The sequence below is a fragment of the Anopheles aquasalis genome, chromosome 3 (assembly GCF_943734665.1).
Source record: "Anopheles aquasalis chromosome 3, idAnoAquaMG_Q_19, whole genome shotgun sequence".
In the NCBI taxonomy this organism is placed as follows: Eukaryota; Metazoa; Arthropoda; class Insecta; order Diptera; family Culicidae; genus Anopheles; species Anopheles aquasalis.
The window spans coordinates 13,971,422-13,990,000 of NC_064878.1; the positions used below are offsets into that span (position 1 = coordinate 13,971,422).

Genomic DNA, 18,579 nt, shown 5'->3' on the forward strand with positions numbered 1-18,579 from the left:
AACGCACCATAAAATATGCAAACTCATACAATTTACATAAATCATTCTCGAATAATTACTCCGGCTACACGCAGCGAGCACGCGTTGAGTGAACTCCAATGCGGCGGATGTTGATGATGATGTGGAAGGACGGACGGTGTGTAGTAGGCCGCGGCGCGTTCGTGCGTCCATGGCCTGCTACTGGGCATGATGCTCGGTCAAAGAGTCAAACTCTCTCTATACACACAATACACAATGGCGGCGGTGGCGTCGATGGCTACTACTGCTGCTGCTGCTGGTTCTGCTTCTGTTGGCCAAAGAGTCATCGACGACATCGAGGATGGTACGTCGATTTGCGGTCATGCTAGTGCTTCTGTGTCGAGACCGACTACTGTACATGTCCGCGATGGTCGCGGGTTGAATGTTTAATTAATTAATAATTTATAGAATGAGTGATTCTGTTACGGCTCCAGCAACCAAACCCAGACAAGAGACACACACCGACACGCAGAACGCTCTGGTTATCCGGCTTCTAACGCTTCTTTGCTATCTCTCTCTCTCTCTCTCTCTGCTGTTTTACTCCCGTTTCAGGTTGTGCCAACACTGCAATTATCAAAATTGTGTAATTTAACATATTTATCACTGAGCGGAAACTACTTCACGGTGCTACCGGCCGTGGCGTTCCAGAACCTCTTTCAGCTGCAGCAGCTACATCTCGATCGGCTCGACCGGCTCGAGCGGATCGATGTGCGGTAAGTTTATGTCCCCTGGTTTTGCGCTGGATATCTGGTGTGTTTGATGCTCATATGGTACCGTACCATTTAGAGAAATGAAGATGTAACGTTTGTTCTCGTTCTGGTTCTGATTACATGACCTCCACACAAACACATTTTGTTGAGAACCAACAGAAAACCCCCCTATATAACAACGGAAGCTTTTCGTCCATGGCCCTCTTTTGGGGCGACCAAAAGCCCCAGTGCAATTACCGGTTGCGCGGTACCAACGGGCACTTTCATTAAATTACATGCGCTCCCCACCGGGGAGGAGGAAAAGAGAAGCATCACCAACAACACAAGACGACGGCGACGAGAACGACGGAAGAACCGTGTTCCACACGCTGGCACACTCACGACACTCCGGTGGGGCGAAGATTTTAATCTGCCCTGTCACGTCGGTGACATTGATGAGTGGAGCCCTAGCCCTGGCGAGGGAGTGAGGATATGCTGGGCCACCACCACGCCGACAATCTCCCAGATGGTGGGGGTGGCGGCAATATCACTACTAGCCACTTGCGACATGTTTCAGAAGTTTTGTGATAAACTACCGGGGTCGCGCTGGTCGCAGATTGAAGCTGTGCGATGCATCGTTGGCCCCGGGTCATCGTTGCTATCTCTGCCGGTGTTCGGAGCCGCGTTGCTGCTGTACGGATGATGGGTCTTGACGAGAGTGAAAACGTTGTTTGACATTTGCCAGAGCCAAACGTGTTTTGCGTAAATCTGGATTTGTGGTTTCTTGAGGGAAGATTCGTACGACAGATTGATACAATGTAGCAGCTTTGATGTTGTGCTCTACTAGAACAAGTAACACTTGAGCATAAAATACCATAAAGCCTTTAACTATTATAGAAACTGAACAATTTCAGTAGTAAACTATTTTTTATTATTAAAACACAAGATGTAGAGCTGGAATTCGTTACTTTGTTAAATATTTCAAAGAAACCCAATCAAAAACTACAGCAACGTCCTGTAAAGGCCAGATTTACCGCATATTAACGCAATTCTCCATATTCCAGTGTCATTTCCTGTTCCCGAGAGAGAACCTCAAATCTCTCTGAAACGCCGTCCACAACACCCATTACCAGAACCAGAAAAGCTACACTCTGTTGTACACATTGTCCACTGCCTTACAATGATGCCGACACCAGAAGGGGAGAGGCATAAATTCTGCGACAACAAAAAACGGAAACACGGTATCCTCTGCTCTGTCGGGACCACATTGTCCCAGACCCTGGACCTGCAATCGGTGGTGCGGCCACCGGAAACCCGATCCCCTACCCGAACCGTATTAATGCATCACGGCTTAACGTTGACACGTCCGTCCGGATTTGTTGAGCGCGCAGAAACGGTGTCCAGGACGGTCGATATGCGCCTTCACCGATTCGAGCCACGCCAGATGTGGCCAGTACACGCTGCGCGACGACTGTTAGCGATGACCGTCGTCGTTAGTGGCAGTGACGTGGCCAAATTTCGTTTCCGTTTGTTGAACACCGAACTGGTGATGATGGTGGCCGCAAACTGGTGACTGTTTTGGTAGAAGATTTGACCAGCATTGCGCCTGAAACAATGAAGACACAGTCGAGGAGGTTTAGTTACTTTGTGTTGTTTGAAACAATGTAGCAGCGAAGGTGTATTTTCGCTATTTCGAGAAGCAATTAATGAATTGACTTTGATCGATGATCTGCTCTTCGAATAAGATGCACTAAGAGCACTACACGCTTTTGCTGTTAAAAGTGTCCCAACAGTTTTTGGCGTCTGTTTATTCCACTCTAATTCGAACACAAAGTTTAGCTCATAAGAATGGCTCCTTTTGGCCGTTCATTGTGTCAAGAGGAGTCAATCGATCAAAACCTTTTCTAAACTTTGAATTGACCTCGTGAAAACCACTCTCGTTCTCGATAGTTGTTGATGGTCAGTGTGGCATTTACTGTGGAACGATTAGGTGACAACTTGGTCCCCAAAAAACCAAGAAGCAAACCATGACGGTCCTTCCGGAACAATCATACATCTTCATTTGGTGTCCCATTCCTTCCGATTGTAACCATAAATCACCGGACCCCAAAAAAAACTCACTTTCTTATCTTTTTTTCCTCCTTTTCTCTCTCTGTGTTCTCACTAGGACGTTCGTGGACAACGCGAACCTGCGGATTCTCACCCTGGACGACAATCCATCATTTGCGAGCTTACCGTTACGGTTGTTCCACGGCAATCCGGCCCTGGAGGAGATTTCGATGCGCCGGAACGCGCTGACACGCCTCGACGCGGTCCACTTTCCGCTCGATCGGTTGCAGCGGCTCGAGCTGGCCGGCAATCCGCTCGTCTGCAACTGTTCACTGCTGTGGCTGTGGCGATTAACCACCGGTTACGGGCTGCACGATTCGGCCGACTTCCGGTTAATCGTGCCAGCGGCCGCTGCCGCCGCAGCACTCATCACTTCTTCCTCTGCATCCTCCTCACCGTCGACATCGACGGAGCAACAGGATGATGAGGGAGTTCATCGGCACCACCAGTACCACCGACAGCAGCTGCACCATGGCGGTGGTGGTGGTCCACTGCGCATCGATCGCGATGAGATCGGTTGCGATTGGTACGAGGATGGACACCGGACACGCCATCTGCTCCGTACGCTCAGTGAGTCCGATATGCACTGTCCAACGCATCTGCTCACCGTCATCAGTGCGGTGTTGAGCGTGCTGCTCGTCCTGGCCACCGGTGCCAGCGTGCTGTACGTCCTGCGGCAGTCTAAACGCCGCAAGCGACTCCTCACCGACGATGATGATGTGCGGCGTAAGGTGACGGTGGGTGGTCTCGGTGATCTGGCCGTGCCACACCCCCAGAAGGTCGATAAGCTCGAACTGGAGCGTTACCTGGCCCAACAGCAATCGCTGGTGCATGAGTACCGGGCGCTCAGGGCCCCCTGGGAGCTCGCCACCACCGGCAGTGCGCTTCCGGTGAAGGAGGACCTCAGCCGGTACGGTAGTGTCACGTCGGCAGGTCCCGGTACTCGCCCGGAGGCCACCAACACGACGGACCACTACGAAAGCCTCGACTTTTATCAGCAGCAGCATCAGCAGCAGCAGCAGCCAGCACCACAGCAAAAGCGAACACTCTCCCGACCACACATTGTCTTCGTATGACTCTAGACCGGCCGACGTCACCGAGGTTACTGCACCGGAGGGCGGCGGAGCACTAGCAGCGTTACGCCGTTGCTGGAGTTCGAGAGCGCCGTCTGAACCAAACGCCATCCTGTCACCCACATGGTGAGTAAGCAACATTACTACAGACAGAGGGCCGAGTGCTGTGGGCCCATCGCGAGGTCTCGAAGGGATTCCTCGCAGTAATTGCATAAACGAGCAACGAGCGCGCGCGCGCGCGCGCCCGCGCCTCTGATGGCCTCGTCATAATTGCGAAAGGACATAATTGCATCGCTAACACTGCTGGGAGTAGGGAAATTGTCTTTGCTGCTCCTGTTGCTCCTGTTGCTGTTGGTCGCTTTTACAAATGACTGAACAGGTGTTTTCGTTTGGCACGGGGTATTTGCTTAAGGAAACATAACAGGTCACTCGGAAAATGGGAGGTCATCCAGCACAATGAGGTTATTATCATAAGGAATTAATTTTCTCGGAGGAAGTGATGCCCGGGGATGAGGTGTTAAATGAAAGATTAATTAATGTTAGTACGATTCTACAATGATTTGTTAAATTTTTAATACTTTCCTTCGATTAACTCTTTCCAAATTGAAGTAAATTTTAATCAATTAAAGAACTTAAGGGGGGACTTCGGTATTTTCGGGCCAAAAAAGGCCCGTTTTTAACGATTGTGGTTGTGACGTAACCATTCAACTGTATTTTTTCAAGTAAATGACATAATAATCTACAACTTTTGAAGAATATTTGGTATTGTTTTGAGCAAGATTCATTGAAAAATGAATCCATGTCATCAAATTTAGGCAGTCGTGTCTTCGAAGAGATACTTTTTCTGGTGGACATCATTGCTGCGTGATGGGTCATCAGAAAAATACAAATCGACACTATTTTTCGATTTTTGGCAGATTTTTGAAGTTGAAAAAGTGATGCTTTTTGTCATTTTGCCTATAAACACGATTTTTAAAGATTTGTTTAAAAAAACGTATCAAAAATGTTCATGAAATCTCGACAAAGCTACCTAGCAAAGAATGTACAGATTATGTGTTAAAAATTTCGAATCGATCTGCCCAGTAGTTTTTACGGTACGATGGGCACCGACATGGAAAACGTTGATTTTGGGAAACGCTCTTCAAAGTAGCGAGCTGCATGATGGAGACTTGTATGAAACGCGGATTTAAAAAAAAATCTGTATCTTGGTCAGTTTTGCTTCGATTGATCCATTCACATAATGTTCTTGAAAGGATCAGCATTCAGGGAAAAATGTTAAAAATATGAGCAAGTTTACTTATCGATTCTTTTTGTGTTGTTCACGAAAGTTGTTAAAACATTCTCTAAAAGGCAGACTATTTGAAGTAAATAATCGACCAATTTTTTAAATGTATTTTGATGAAACTAGCGAGGATTTCTTATTTTTGGCTTATTATATTATTCTGAAAGTGTGAATTTCATTTTTGAAGTGGAAAGGAACGATTATTTAGCCAGTTTTAGTGCTAAAACATTCATCTAATAACTATTTTACACAAATTATCAACCGATTCTTTGAAAATTGCACGGAATTAAATAGCAAAAATTTTGTGCAGATAGACCTGCTACAACATTTCGAAAGAATAAGTTCCTTAGTTTTTGAAGGAACATCATTCACGTTACTTATTATCAAAAGAAAAAAAGATTATTAAAATCAATACTTGAGTCTAATTATTGCTTCACTACTTTTAAATAGACAATACTTTAAGTTAATGGATATTGTTTTGTAATAATGCGTAGTTGGAGCAACCGATAAGGTTAACATTCTTACCATCGAGCCCAAGACACCATCGCTACCGAAAGCCAACAAAGAGCCACCAGCTAATACCACTTCAAACATGAGACCAACAAAAGCCTCGGGTCGAAGAGTAAGGCATCAGAGTAGCATTAATGTTTAATGCACTCCAGCAATATGGCTCAATAGAACAGGACACAGCCCGGGCGGCCACTCCCGGAAGTCGGCACCATTAATCTCGATGATAATCCTTCAACCGATGTCACGCTGAAAGCCATTTTTGGTTGAAAATCAATTATCTCGTTAGCAGTGCGGAGAGTCACGTTCGCTTGGGCCACAGCTTCGTGACTCGCCCACCGTAACTCGTACGCCCATGTTCCCCATTGACACATACTTAATGGTGTCCTTTCTCAGTGGCCCCGTGCGGTCGCCTCCGGTTTTGTGATTGCACGCACGCCAGTGACCGTGCAATGAATTACACATTTGCACCAGGTTCCGGTCCGACCCTGTCCGGCCCGGTTCGCAGCATATTGCGCATCTTTTGAGTTATTGAGGTAGCCAATGTCCAAGCGAAGACCTCTCTTCGCCTGCCCTTGCCGAGGACGGCCTGTCCACTTCTTCCGAAAACGCCGAGCTTAATAAGTAGGCCACACCAATGCCGTCTGGTAATAAATCTTCCAACAAATGGAAGCACGAATGGCGTCTTCAGGACGGGATCGCCAACGGAATGCCAACGCGAGGACGTGCCCTTACATCTTAATAAATATGTAACGACTCGGAGATGTATCTTTTATTTACTATCGCCGCGTTCAGTCACCGTCTTCTGTCACCTCGTCCTGGAACGGTACACGCGCGCTTACCTGTGCTCACCAAGAACCGTGAAAATGGGCCGAAAATGGCCTCTTCTCTTCCTTTCCCTCCCTTTGGCGCCAAGAAAATGCTCCGGAAAAGCGGATTACTATGCGAGCGAGCGGAGCAGAGGCGCGTGCTGGTGTGCTGGCGTGCGTGCCGGGCCTTTATTATGCCGGGAAGGTGGGCCGGAAATGAAAGCAAACGGAAATTTGTTTCATTCTCGGGCGCGCACAGGGTTCCAAAGGACTCGGGCGAACACTGGCAGCAGCTCGTCTTCATTTGTGCTGCGTGAGGGATGGAGCCACGGGAACAACAAAAAAAAACTGACTGGCACCACCATTTTCCACATTTTATTAGTGAATTGTGAGTCCGCGCGCACGGAGATGCGGTAGAATTCTTGCTGGCAATTTACTGAAGGTGCCGGCGGTGAAATCAGGATCAGGATTCAAGGCCACGAAACGGAATGGAATGGAATGGAATGGAACGGAAATGCCGGAAGCAACGGAAGCGTTGAGAGCGCTGCTTGCTTGAATGGAAAGTAATTTAGTCAGATGTCGACCTTGACGCCGTCTTGTTGTGCGTTAGGTCTGATCACAGCAAGCCTGGGGCTGCCCGGGGATAATCCTTGTGCTGCTGGGATGTTCTGAGAAGTTGGTGTACTGGGGCTTTGTACTTTGTGGCTGTTCTTAAGCAGAAAGGACGCCATTACTGAAGAATCTGGATGATGTCTTTTCCATTACTTAGATTGTATTAAAAAGATGTTGAATTTCTTAAACATTTGAGGTGGTTTATGGACCGATAGATTGCTTAACAAATCATTGCACCAATGTTGAGCAAGTTAATCAACAAAATGAATAGTCTTGCTTAGCGTTTTCCTTCTACGAACTGCCTCCAAATGGGCAAGTTCCTCATCAAATCCCTATTCGGCCAAACCCCATTAATAGCTCAGAAAAACTTACTTCTGCCTGGCAGTGCGCACTGGTGTGCCTATGGTCACCGAATTAGGTATCGCTCTAATTCAATAACACATCATCATGGATCACGGACACGGGAATCACGTTGCGCAAAACTGGCCAGACCAAGGCCGGCCCGTGGCACGTCACGGATCTTCGAAAGGCTCATTAGCAGAAGACTCGTCCCGCCCGATGCCTACTGAGGAGCGTTGCTATTGGGATTCTGCCGCCTTGGCAACCGAAACAATCGATACAAGATGGAATCTCCAGTCAGACCCGGGAATTGGGCATCGATTCCATTCGCATCCGGGAATCGAATCAACCGAATGTCCATTTTTGTTTCACCCGGGAGCGTGTGTTAGTTTAGCGCCTGGGCTGGGTTGGGATGCTCGGTGAACCGAAGAAGCGCCAAGCGACCGGAAAAGGACATCGTTTGAATTATTTATCATTTTTGCCAACGCTGATCGGCTGATCTCAGTGATGAGCGGCACCGTTTTTGGTCTGTTTTTCCTTTCCTTTTCTTTGCTCCAATGGGGAGCTTCGAATCCGAATCCCGTTCCGTGGTACCTCGCCTCCTATTTCCTGTCAATCGGGATGTGGGGAGCCAAGAATCGATGTAAAGCAACCGGAGGACGTACAAAGCGTTTCTGCTTCTGGATCGGGCGGAAAGTGGCACGACGTCAGTCGACGTCGATCGACGAACCGAATGACCGATGAACCGGAGGGCAGTGTGGAGCGCGAGTGCGCCAACATACGGCAAACCTCGGGGTTGGGGTAATGTTTTATGATATAAATCTCACTCTCACTGCAGAGACCATAAATTTAGCGAACGCTTCGGTATCTTCCTCCCGGTTCTGGGATGCCCAATGATTCTGTTTCCGGTGATGCCGCTGCCGATGTTGTCTATTTGTTGCTTCGCGCAGGGAGCGTGCATTCAAAGATTTCTGTCGAAGAAATGGTCATTTTCTTAAGAAACGGGTAAAGAAAAAGCTGCTCTGTAAGAGAGATAAATCTTGATCAGAGAAAGACAATATCTGTATAGAAATCCCATCGCTTATTCAGGGCTGTAAATGCGCAGGAAAAGTGATATATTATGGGACTGACAACGTTTCACTTAACATGCTATCCCCTTAACAAGAAGTAATACCAATTTTCGCTCATCATCACATGCAGCAGTTAATCGATATCGACCTCGATATAGGGATACGTCCCTTGGTTGGTGTTAATTTATTTAAAACCTATACCATAACCATCACAAAGGCTATCAATTTGAACGTGAGTTTGAAACATATCAGACACAATGCTCCGCAACAGCATCCAGCACCAACAGCAGCCCCTTGACGACGTCCAAACGACGCCTTCGAAAACGACCAGACTTCGAATTTGGTGCTGCATGGCCTCCTGTTCCTCCATTTACCTCGCTTTATTTTTCTCCGACCGCAAAGTGTCGTTTGGAGTCGAAACGAGAAAAACTGGACGCAAGCGTAAGCGTGAAAAAACTGCCAAAAGTGTCCGGATCACCGTTCCGGTTCCGGAGCACCGTAGAATTCCCGTTCCCGGTGACTTGACTGTTTGGATCACCACCAAAAAATCGTCCCAGAAAACCAACCTTTAACATAGGACCAGGCCGGTACGGGGTGAAAAGCGGAGAAAAAAAAGTGAAATGAAAAGGCCTCCAGCTTCCAAACTCAAAGGCGAGCACGATCCACTGCTGGCAGCACCTGCGCTCGGTCCATTGCGAAACGGAACCAGAAAAAGGAAACAACTGACGGGTGCTGGAGGGAAAATGATAATTTAATTTCGATTTAACATTCTGCCACCCGCGGTGCGCTGTGGCCACGGTCAAACGAACCGGGTTGATACCCTTTTTCCTTTTTTGTTTCGCCATCATGGCCATGGCGCACACGCCCCAGCTGTTACTGCAGTGGTTCCCGGGCCGAGGCGTGTTCCGGTCTTCTGCTTCCGGCCATTTCCTCCGTCGTCGCCATCATCATCAGCAGGAGCAGCAGCAGCAGCATGAGCAGCAACCATCTTTAGGATAATCATGATGGTGAATGGTTGGTGATGGTTTCGGGATCCGGATCCCTGGATCGCCGAGACTCCCGAGTTTTCCAGCATCTCCAGCATAACTTTAATTCTTTTCAATTTAGAACCATTTCTGCCAGACGATAAAGAAGATTGACAGACGCGTAAATCGAGCCAACCGTGTACGGATGTTGCTCAAGCGAACGGTGCTGCTCCGTCGGTACCGGTTAACATCAGTAACCGGTAGCGACGTCAGGAGTTTCATTAGAATTTCATCAATTTGTATCTTACCCCGGGAGCGCATAAATGTTGCGAAAGGAATGTGCCTTTTTCACCGGAACATTGGAACAACCTTTTCTTTCGTCATTTCTTTTTTTTGCCCTTCACCGCCACAGCACCATCATCATCATCATGATCATCGCCCCCGCCAACTTTATGGCCCATGTTCAGGGTCGTTTTTCAAATTTACTTGCTTCCATTGGGTGAACATAAAAAGGGAAACAACAATCTCGCTCGGAGCTGGGTTGCAAGAAGAAAAAAAAATCTCCATTCTGTGGGGGTAGAAGGATCCGAGAAGCGAAAACATAATAACCAACATCGAAGCACACCAAACATCGAACATCGCATCATTAGTACGTACAATAATCTCTATTTAATGAAAACTTTTGCCACTTTTTTTCTCTCTTCCCTTCTTTCTACGCCTTCGCTTTCGTCGGAAGTCCAGACTGCGCAGAGAGAGAGAGAGAGAGAGAAGAAGCGCCTGCCAGGAGTTCCGACGGCTTGGACGCAGCATCCCTCAAAACCAAAGATAGATAATACATACGTACGTACAACAGGATTACGCTTTGCGATATGAAAATTGTGAAGGCCGCAGGTAAGACTGCGAACAATCAGCGCGTTGCTCATGATGATTCGTTCGTGATATTGCACACGACATGAACGGTGAACGGTGAACGCAACTCAAAAGAAAAGGATAATCCTGCTCGCGAAAAAAATAGGCGGCGGCGGCAGTGGTGGCGTCGCAAATGAAGATTGAGGTGCCAGTGACAGGTGACGTCAGGAAACGATGATGGCCGGAGCCAAAGGGAGGCTTTATTGTGGTGCGCGAATGCGAATGCAGATGAGGATGAGCAAAGCTAAGCTAGCTTAGGCCAAGTTATCGCTATTTCCCCCCCTTCCAACCCATTGTATATTAACTCCACACAGACACAAACACTCTAGCGCGTAGTGTAGTCAAGCTGGAAGGGATGGAATTTCAAAATAGAATTGTAAGTGGCAGCAGGAATTAGGAAAGTTGCAAAATAAAAAATATAAGCAGGAAAAGAAAGGAATTGCTGCAGCAAGAGGGATATTTTCGATAGGCCAAGCATTCCATTGTTGGTCAACCGAAAATGGCTGATGACGTTATGTACCAACGTATAGATGTAACACTGCTACTATAGAACTCGTGATAGGCTTGAAGTGCATGGGTGTTATGGTGGTGAGTCCCCATTACACCTCTTTCAAGAACAGAACTACCCCCTCTCCCCTCCCCCAAAAACGAAACACAACACGCATATACACGTATAAATAGCATGTACTCGCTGGTACATTGAAACCTCTTTATTTTGTACTAAACTCTAGATATAAAAGGCAGACAAACTATACCAAGATGAAAGGCAAACCGAAAACCAAAGCACCCTCTGAAAAAAAAACCACAAACTGTAAACACTGCAAAGCGGATTGCAAACGTAAAGAAAAGTGCGGAAAAAAACCGAAACAAAATAGCTGCAATCCGCTCGCTAATCTTATCTCGTGTGAATTGACAAAAAGCAATAAAAGTTATAGAAGCGAAAGACAGAAGAAAAGAAGGAGCAACATTTGCCACACGATTTTTTTCGCGCAGATGCTAATCGACAAATGTAAAAATGGCATAAGCTGGAATTGGATTGGCGGATCTCATACTTTAACTGCGAAGAGCGAATGCAAACAACCAAATGTAACCTTGTAAGAGTAAGTGTAAAGGTGAGCAAGCATCAGCAGCGCTAGCACCATCGAGTTTTCTTCTTTTTTTTTCCTCAGGTTCCCCAAACGCGTACGAACCTTGCAGGACACATTACACATAACACAGGGGTTGAGTAAGTTAGCTAATTTAATATTTTCATAACAAAACTGAACGCAAAACGCGCAAAGCGAGCGGTAGCAGAAGTGAAAAGAAAAACAACACCAGCTCTGTGTAAAGTACTAACAAACTGTGTAAAGTAACATACAGCAGCAGCATAATACACCCAAAACAAAAAAAACACGTGAAGCACGAGTACCGACGACGAATGATATTGTGAAAACTGATTGAAAATGGAATAAAAAACAAAACAAATCAAATGAAACATCCTACAGTTGATAATCGCTTTGAGAAACGTCACCACATTCACAGTCGTAGGCTTTCGGCATCCGAAATGGCACCCAGAGGGACCATTTTTGGCCACGATGTACACGATGAGGTTGATTGAAACGTAACGGCATCGGTATCGATGCGGCCCCGGAAGCCGGAAATCAACACCACCGCAATCACCACCAATCGTTATCGGCCAGGGGAGTGAGATGGAATTTATTACCTCATTAAAATACACACCGACCATCCCCCCCTTTCCACCATTACACACCTGCATGCGAAGCGGGATTTCGTTTATATTTTCTTTCATTCTTTTTTCGCTCTTGTTTTTTTTTTCCCCTTTCGGACAGAGCAACATTTTCCATTTGTCCACCATTTTGCGTTCGGCGAGCAGGGGAGCCATAAAATTGATTACAATTTATGCTGCTTCGTGCGAACCGGCCGCTCGGTGCCTGGAATGGCAAAAAAAACTGCGGGAAAATGCAATCAGCTCATTCATTTGAAAGAAAATAAACGAACGAAGGTAACGCGTAACGGTGCACGGGAATGCAGCAAACCCTCATCTCGATCTCGTCCGGCTGGCTGGCTGGCTGTCTGGCTTCTCCCGTGAACCATCCATCAACCATTACAGCGCGCCAGTCCCGGAACCCCCGGGATTACGTCCTTTGATTGTGCTCAGCGCGTGTGCCATGTGCGTGGAAAAGGCTTTTTAATTTCATCTCGATTTTTTTTCATTCCGAGAATTGCAGGCCCTGGAGTTGAGTTTCCACTTTGCAATTATTAATATCCTTCTGCGCGCGTGCGGGCGCACCGATGTTTGATGAGTGCCGATGAATCTGATTAATTTTAACGATTATATATGGAATCAAAATAAAGTCCTCCCCACCGCTGGCTGGCACAAATACCCTCATCGTTCATCACAAACCGATGGAAAAGTGTAAATGATAATTCAATTACGGAGCGAGAAAAAGAGAGTCTCGCGATATGATTGCATGAGCCAATTCGCCCCGGCTGGTCGTTCGTTTTGCGTGGTAAAGTAGGCCAGTACAGGAAAACGTTGTAGCAATCGCTTGCGCTGGAGCTGCATTCATTCCGGTGGGAAAATTCAATTCCACAATTGGACCTCATGCACCAGTGACCTGATTAGCCTGATGCGCACCAGTGCCAACCGTTTCCAACAGGTGGAAAAACAAGCATGAAAAAAGTGGAACAAGGAACCATATCGGTTGCAGCGCAGATGTACGCACAGACGAACACACAGTGCTAATTGTTTGCCTAATTTTCCGAAACATTAATCCCTTTTCCCGTTGCCATAACATCCCCCGTGTTGCAGAACCGTTGCAGCAGAACAAAACGTCTACCAGGTGTGTGTTTGTGTGCGTGCATGGTGTGTGAAGTGTACCTGTTTTTTTTTTTAATTTAGAACGAAAAACGGAGCTCACAATGGAGTAATCTCACGCTTCGGTGACACAAAACCGGAATGAAAAGCGTGACCAGCTGGGCGCCTCCATCAGTCCATCCATCCATCCGGTTCGATTGTTGAAAGCTACGCAATTTGATTATTCCCGTCGAGTTACCGTGGATTGCTTGTTGCTTGGAAGGGTTTTAAACTTTACACATGCACTACATACACATGCGAACGGTGTAATGAAGCGGTATTTGTGAGGCACAATCACGACTCTAACTCGCCTTGAGCTGGATCCCCGATAAATGGATAATGAGTGTGAACGTGAAGCGTGAGTTTGTGGATTCCAAGTTTCAACAGCATGGTTTCAATGGTCGGGAGTGGCCTGAGAATGTAACCAGCTGTCTACCAGCATCTTTTATTATTGAAAAGCATTTCAAATCAATCCGAATCGTGGTTCCAGGAAGCGCACTATCGGAGGAAGCATTGGAAATTGATCTTTTTGATGCAAACGACCGTTGTCTATAACTCGCCTTTCACCATCAACTGTTCGGTTTGATGCGATTTTCTCACGACTCCTCACTGCCGGAGGGGAATCGTGATTTTTAGACTTCAGATAACATTGATTAAAAGCAGGTGCTCGATCTAAGAAAAGGTGTTTTCCTTTGGATGTTGTTTGGAAACGTCGAAAATCGCAAACCACACAATGAACCAGCTGTTCTTTATGATCGTAGATGTTCTGCAAAGGATCCGGGAAATGGGCTTGCTGACTTGGTGGGCCCAAGTTCGTGGTCGGTCTGTGGTTTCTCGTTTCAGAAACTATTCCCATAAACGAGAAACGAGATAGCGACGGGTAACAGTACGGGATGTAATAATCGTAAGGATAATGGCAATGGTTTCTTCTTTCTCGTGCGCCCCTTATACAGAACTGGAATAACATCTCTTCGTGCCAGTCGATGCATAACATCTTCTCGCTTTAGATTTCATGCAGAAGAGTGAAAGTACTGGTTGTTGTTTTATTTTAAACACATTAATTGCCACACAAAAACGAAGCGAAAAACAATGAAAGAATGAGATTGCTGCCCGCTCTCTTTGAAGTGCGTTACTCAAAGAAAATCTTCAAAATATTTCGCTTCCTTCGGCACAACAAAGACCTCATTCGGCATCATTCGGCCTCACCAAGGCCAGCAACCAAAATTAATAATCTGCCCAAGAATCCAAGTTTCACCAAACACATTAGCTCGGCGTTCCCAGTGCGCCCATTTTGGACGATACTTACCTACTGGTACCCACCCAAAACCACCCTCTCCTGTTTGCCATATTGCGGTGATTGCTCTCGTAAATCGCTTCGCGTCCAACCCAACCGTCGGTCGTCGGTTTGGCTGCGGCAAACGGCGTGCCAAAAGTAAGGCATTAATTCTCCGATTATAAAACGCACCTTTTCCCCGTGTGCTGCTGCTGGTGTGGCGTGCTGTTCCCATTCGATGAGGACGGCAAAGTCGACTACCAACGCAAGTCGAAAGGATATCTTACCATTTGCACTAATGTGTTACGCTTCCGGGTTTTATTAGAAGGCACCGCACCGCACCGCACCGCACTGGGACCGTGACCGGATTCTAAGACAATCGTCGAACGGCCGTCAAGAATGAAGGTGTTAAAATACCCGTATCTGGTTCGCAAACGCACCGCACCGCACCGACCATAAGACCATTCTCACGAACATTCTGCTGCTGCGTGCTGGGCTGGGCTGGGCTGGGCTGGGAGCTGTTGCTAACGAGTGTGCCCGGCCACACTTTCAGCATCGTTCCGATGGTGCCATTACAACGGATTCGTTCGTGCTCCACAAGACCAAAAGACCACCGGTGCGCCAGCACCAACACCAAACACCTCAACGACTCCTGTAACAGCTGCGACATGTTTTGTGAATTAATCCATGAATAATTAAATTTTATAATAGGATTATTTCACTTCGTATCTAGATCGCCAACACCAGCACCACCAACCAGGCTGTCTTGGCTGAGGGTGTAACATTTTAGGGGCCGTCCCAGCCGGTACTCGTCTGCTGCTGTCGAAGAAAAGGTGGTCCCGGGCTTCCGTTATTGAGGTATTTGTCGTCAATTAGAGAGAGCGTACAGGAGCGTTGCAATGCGAAGGAAGATGGCGAAACGGACAGGTAGCTCTCCTTCTAGCATTAGGAACTCAACCGGAGCCGGAAGAAATTGTACACCGTATGAGAAAACCAATGATTGGCCCAAGAGAAAGTAGAACAGAGGTGAGTGATGTACCTGCAGTGGAATTACATCTATGGTTTTTGTTTGCAAAAACATAAATATTTATTCTGAGGCAAACACTCCGAATCTAGTTACCATATGCAGCGCTAGCTCCCTGACTCTAACCTCACTAAACGTGCTTCTTTGTGGAATGCAACGATTACTTCGACCGAAACACCTTAAATTCAAAAAGTAGCATTTGTTTTTAGCGTAAATCCCTCCAATTATGTATAAATATTTATGAAAAGTTAAAGTTTTAAATTCAATTCAGACGAAAAAAATTAAGTTATATAATTTCGTTACAAGAATGCTCAAAATGAGCTCTTTGTTGCTTCCTTGTCTCGGCAATTTTCCACGCAATAAAAAACGGTAAAATATACATTAAACTTCTCTTCCCGGTAAGTTAAACACTACGGTGTTATTCCAACAGCGAAAGATGAATTTTAAGCTTCCACCATCGCGATCGCAACTTTGCTCATTATTCATTTCATCCTGATTCGCACAAAACTATCTGTCTCTGGGTTTTTTTTGTTGCGAAATCTTCCTCCTAATAAACTGCAAACCTCATTTCCATTCATTCCGCTTCCACTATATTTGCTCATTAAACCAGCGGCGAATCTTCCCTTGGTTCCAGTTCCACGTTCTTTTCCACGCGCACAACGAAGCGAAACAAGACAATCGGCCATCCAATTTACAATCCGTCCAGTTTGCGCTTAATCTCGTTCGACACTGTAACAAGCGGTGTGCAAGCTGGACAAGCCAATTTTCCGCTCCCAAACTTCCTGGTCATCGTCTTCCGTCGGACCGTCCGACGATTCCAAATTTATCTTACTTTGTTGAATCAATTAAATAGCACTGACTGGCCCTGAAAAGCTGCGGTGCAGCGGTCTTCACCACTCCTTTTCGTTGAATTCCATTTCCTCGGTTGCACTGGCGACAGTATGTCCGTTTGCTGCAATCCCCAGATGATGCTGCTGCTGCCAGCGACTGCAACACCGCTAATTAGTGACGCGAGCGCGATGGTCCACCGGTGCCGGTCAGCAGCGAATGCGCGAAATTATTATCAGAAACTGTACTTTCTTCCAACCACCCCCCCCTTCCCCTTCAAAACAGCGGGGCATCCGAATTACGAACCGAGCTAGCTCATTCCGAGCCCCAATCGACACTTGGAATCTGCAACAAAACACAAAAAAAAACATCTGGTTCCAGGTCACTACCGGTTCCGTGTGAAAATCGGACATTTTCCACAGTTGGACACAGGGTACTGGGTGGTCAAGCGAGTGTAAACACTAATTAAATAGCTTCTAATAGTAATTTTCCAAACCGTAACCTTCACCGTGGACGCTCCTGGTGACACTGCAGCGAACAGTTGCAGCATCTGTTCGAATGCAGCATCACCGAATGCACCCCGTTGAACGGCCGTTCCATCGGCGTATATTTTGGCCACCAGAGGGGAATGGAGAATTTATTTCCCCGAAAACCGAGAACCAAGAACCGAGAAAGTGCCAGGGAATGAGATGTTACAATGGTCCCGGCAATCTCGGGGACCGGTTCTGCCGTTTCGTTCGTTCGTATCGTTCACCTGCACTTTCTCAGCTATTTTCCAATTTTATTTGTCCAACAATTCGCCCCCCGGGCTCTACCAGGTCTCCCGGTCGCAAATGCCACGTCAGTTTCCTGCTAATCCATCCCCCACAAAGGTCCACCAGGTGGCCAACGAGCCGTACCGAGTCGTTTATTGCAGCAGAATGCAGCAGTTTCCTGGAAGAAAGTGGAAACAGCCGCGATGGCGAACTCGATCAGGAACATTCCATCTCTGGAGATCTCTCTCTCTCCCACTCTCCCATTGGAGGCCACAACTCAAACCAACGGAAATTATTGTATTAATTCGTTTGTTTCGCTTTCCAATGTTGCCGCTAGTAATCACGTGGTCCGTGGTGTTCCGGGAGACTGCGCTAATTTGAGGAACATTCCCTGGGACCTGGAGCATTTTCCAACGTTCCAAGACACCAGAAAAAGAAGAGAAGTCAGGACAGTGTATAAACGGAAAACCCGGCATTATTTTGACCATCCTGGCGGTGCAGCTGCTTCCAAAGTCAGAACAGAACTGGCAGCACGGATTCCCCATTCGCCCGCACTCACATCACGCTCGCGGGCTCATTTAGGAAAGAATCCACGGCGTACACAATGCGCTGCGGATGTTTTAAATTCACAACGTACACAATAATTAAAACTGTTTGCACACCTCACCGTACCTCGTTGCCCGGGAAGCAGGAGGAAACGATCCGTGAAATTCGCGTTCGACCTAAATCCTACAACCCCAGACAGGGCCGTCCAACACAACAAAAAAAAGTGAATCCAATTGGATCGATCATTTGTTTAGCAATCGTTCTGCAGAGTTGAGGTTGATCCGTTAGGCAAACATTTGCCTTCGTTGGCTAGTATGTTTTGCGTGCTCATCTGCGGTCAATTCTGGTCAGCGCTTTCGTCTATCGGGAGCAGCACATTTAAATCTAAATTCGACGCCAACATGTTTGCATTATTAACCGCGGCATACTAGGATGTTCCCATTCCCAATAAAAACGTTTCCTAGAACCTCGGGTTTTGATCGGATTAGCGACATTATACTGACACACTGTACTGATCTGCTCGTGGTTGTGGTTTTGGGTTACACTCGATGGACATTAGGTCACCATCGCGCTGACCTTACTAATGATGCTCTTCCTTGTGAAGCCTTGATTATGCAACGAAAGGATACAGATTGACGATGATCAATGGCGTAATAGTGCAAACAGATCCAGACTGACAGATACCCACATACAGACATGGTCACATTTACATTTGCTGCAGCAAAACACAAACACAAACCGGTACCAGTGTGGCAAACAGAGGCCAGGATTACGGACGACGTACTATCCGATCCGTTTGCTGCAATGTGGTTTCGCCAACAGTCGGCAATCGTGGGCAATCGTCGTCGCTACAGGACGCGTTACACCGACGAAAGCGGTATCACATATGTTTAATTGATTTACAACGGACATAT

General features: G+C 46.9%; 1 protein-coding gene across 1 annotated transcript in view; it reads left to right on the forward strand.

Moving 5' to 3' along the window:
* The window catches only part of LOC126579343 (leucine-rich repeat neuronal protein 3), a 71,527-nt gene extending 59,672 nt beyond the window's left edge, over window positions 1-11,855 (forward strand). Inside the window, exons 3-5 of the mRNA XM_050242837.1 lie at window positions 571-731; window positions 2,875-4,015; window positions 10,215-11,855. Of these exons, the coding sequence (XP_050098794.1) occupies window positions 571-731; window positions 2,875-3,892 (1,179 nt within the window). The 3' untranslated portion in view covers window positions 3,893-4,015; window positions 10,215-11,855. The remainder of the gene's footprint in view (window positions 1-570; window positions 732-2,874; window positions 4,016-10,214) is intronic.
* Window positions 11,856-18,579: the final 6,724 nt, after the last annotated feature.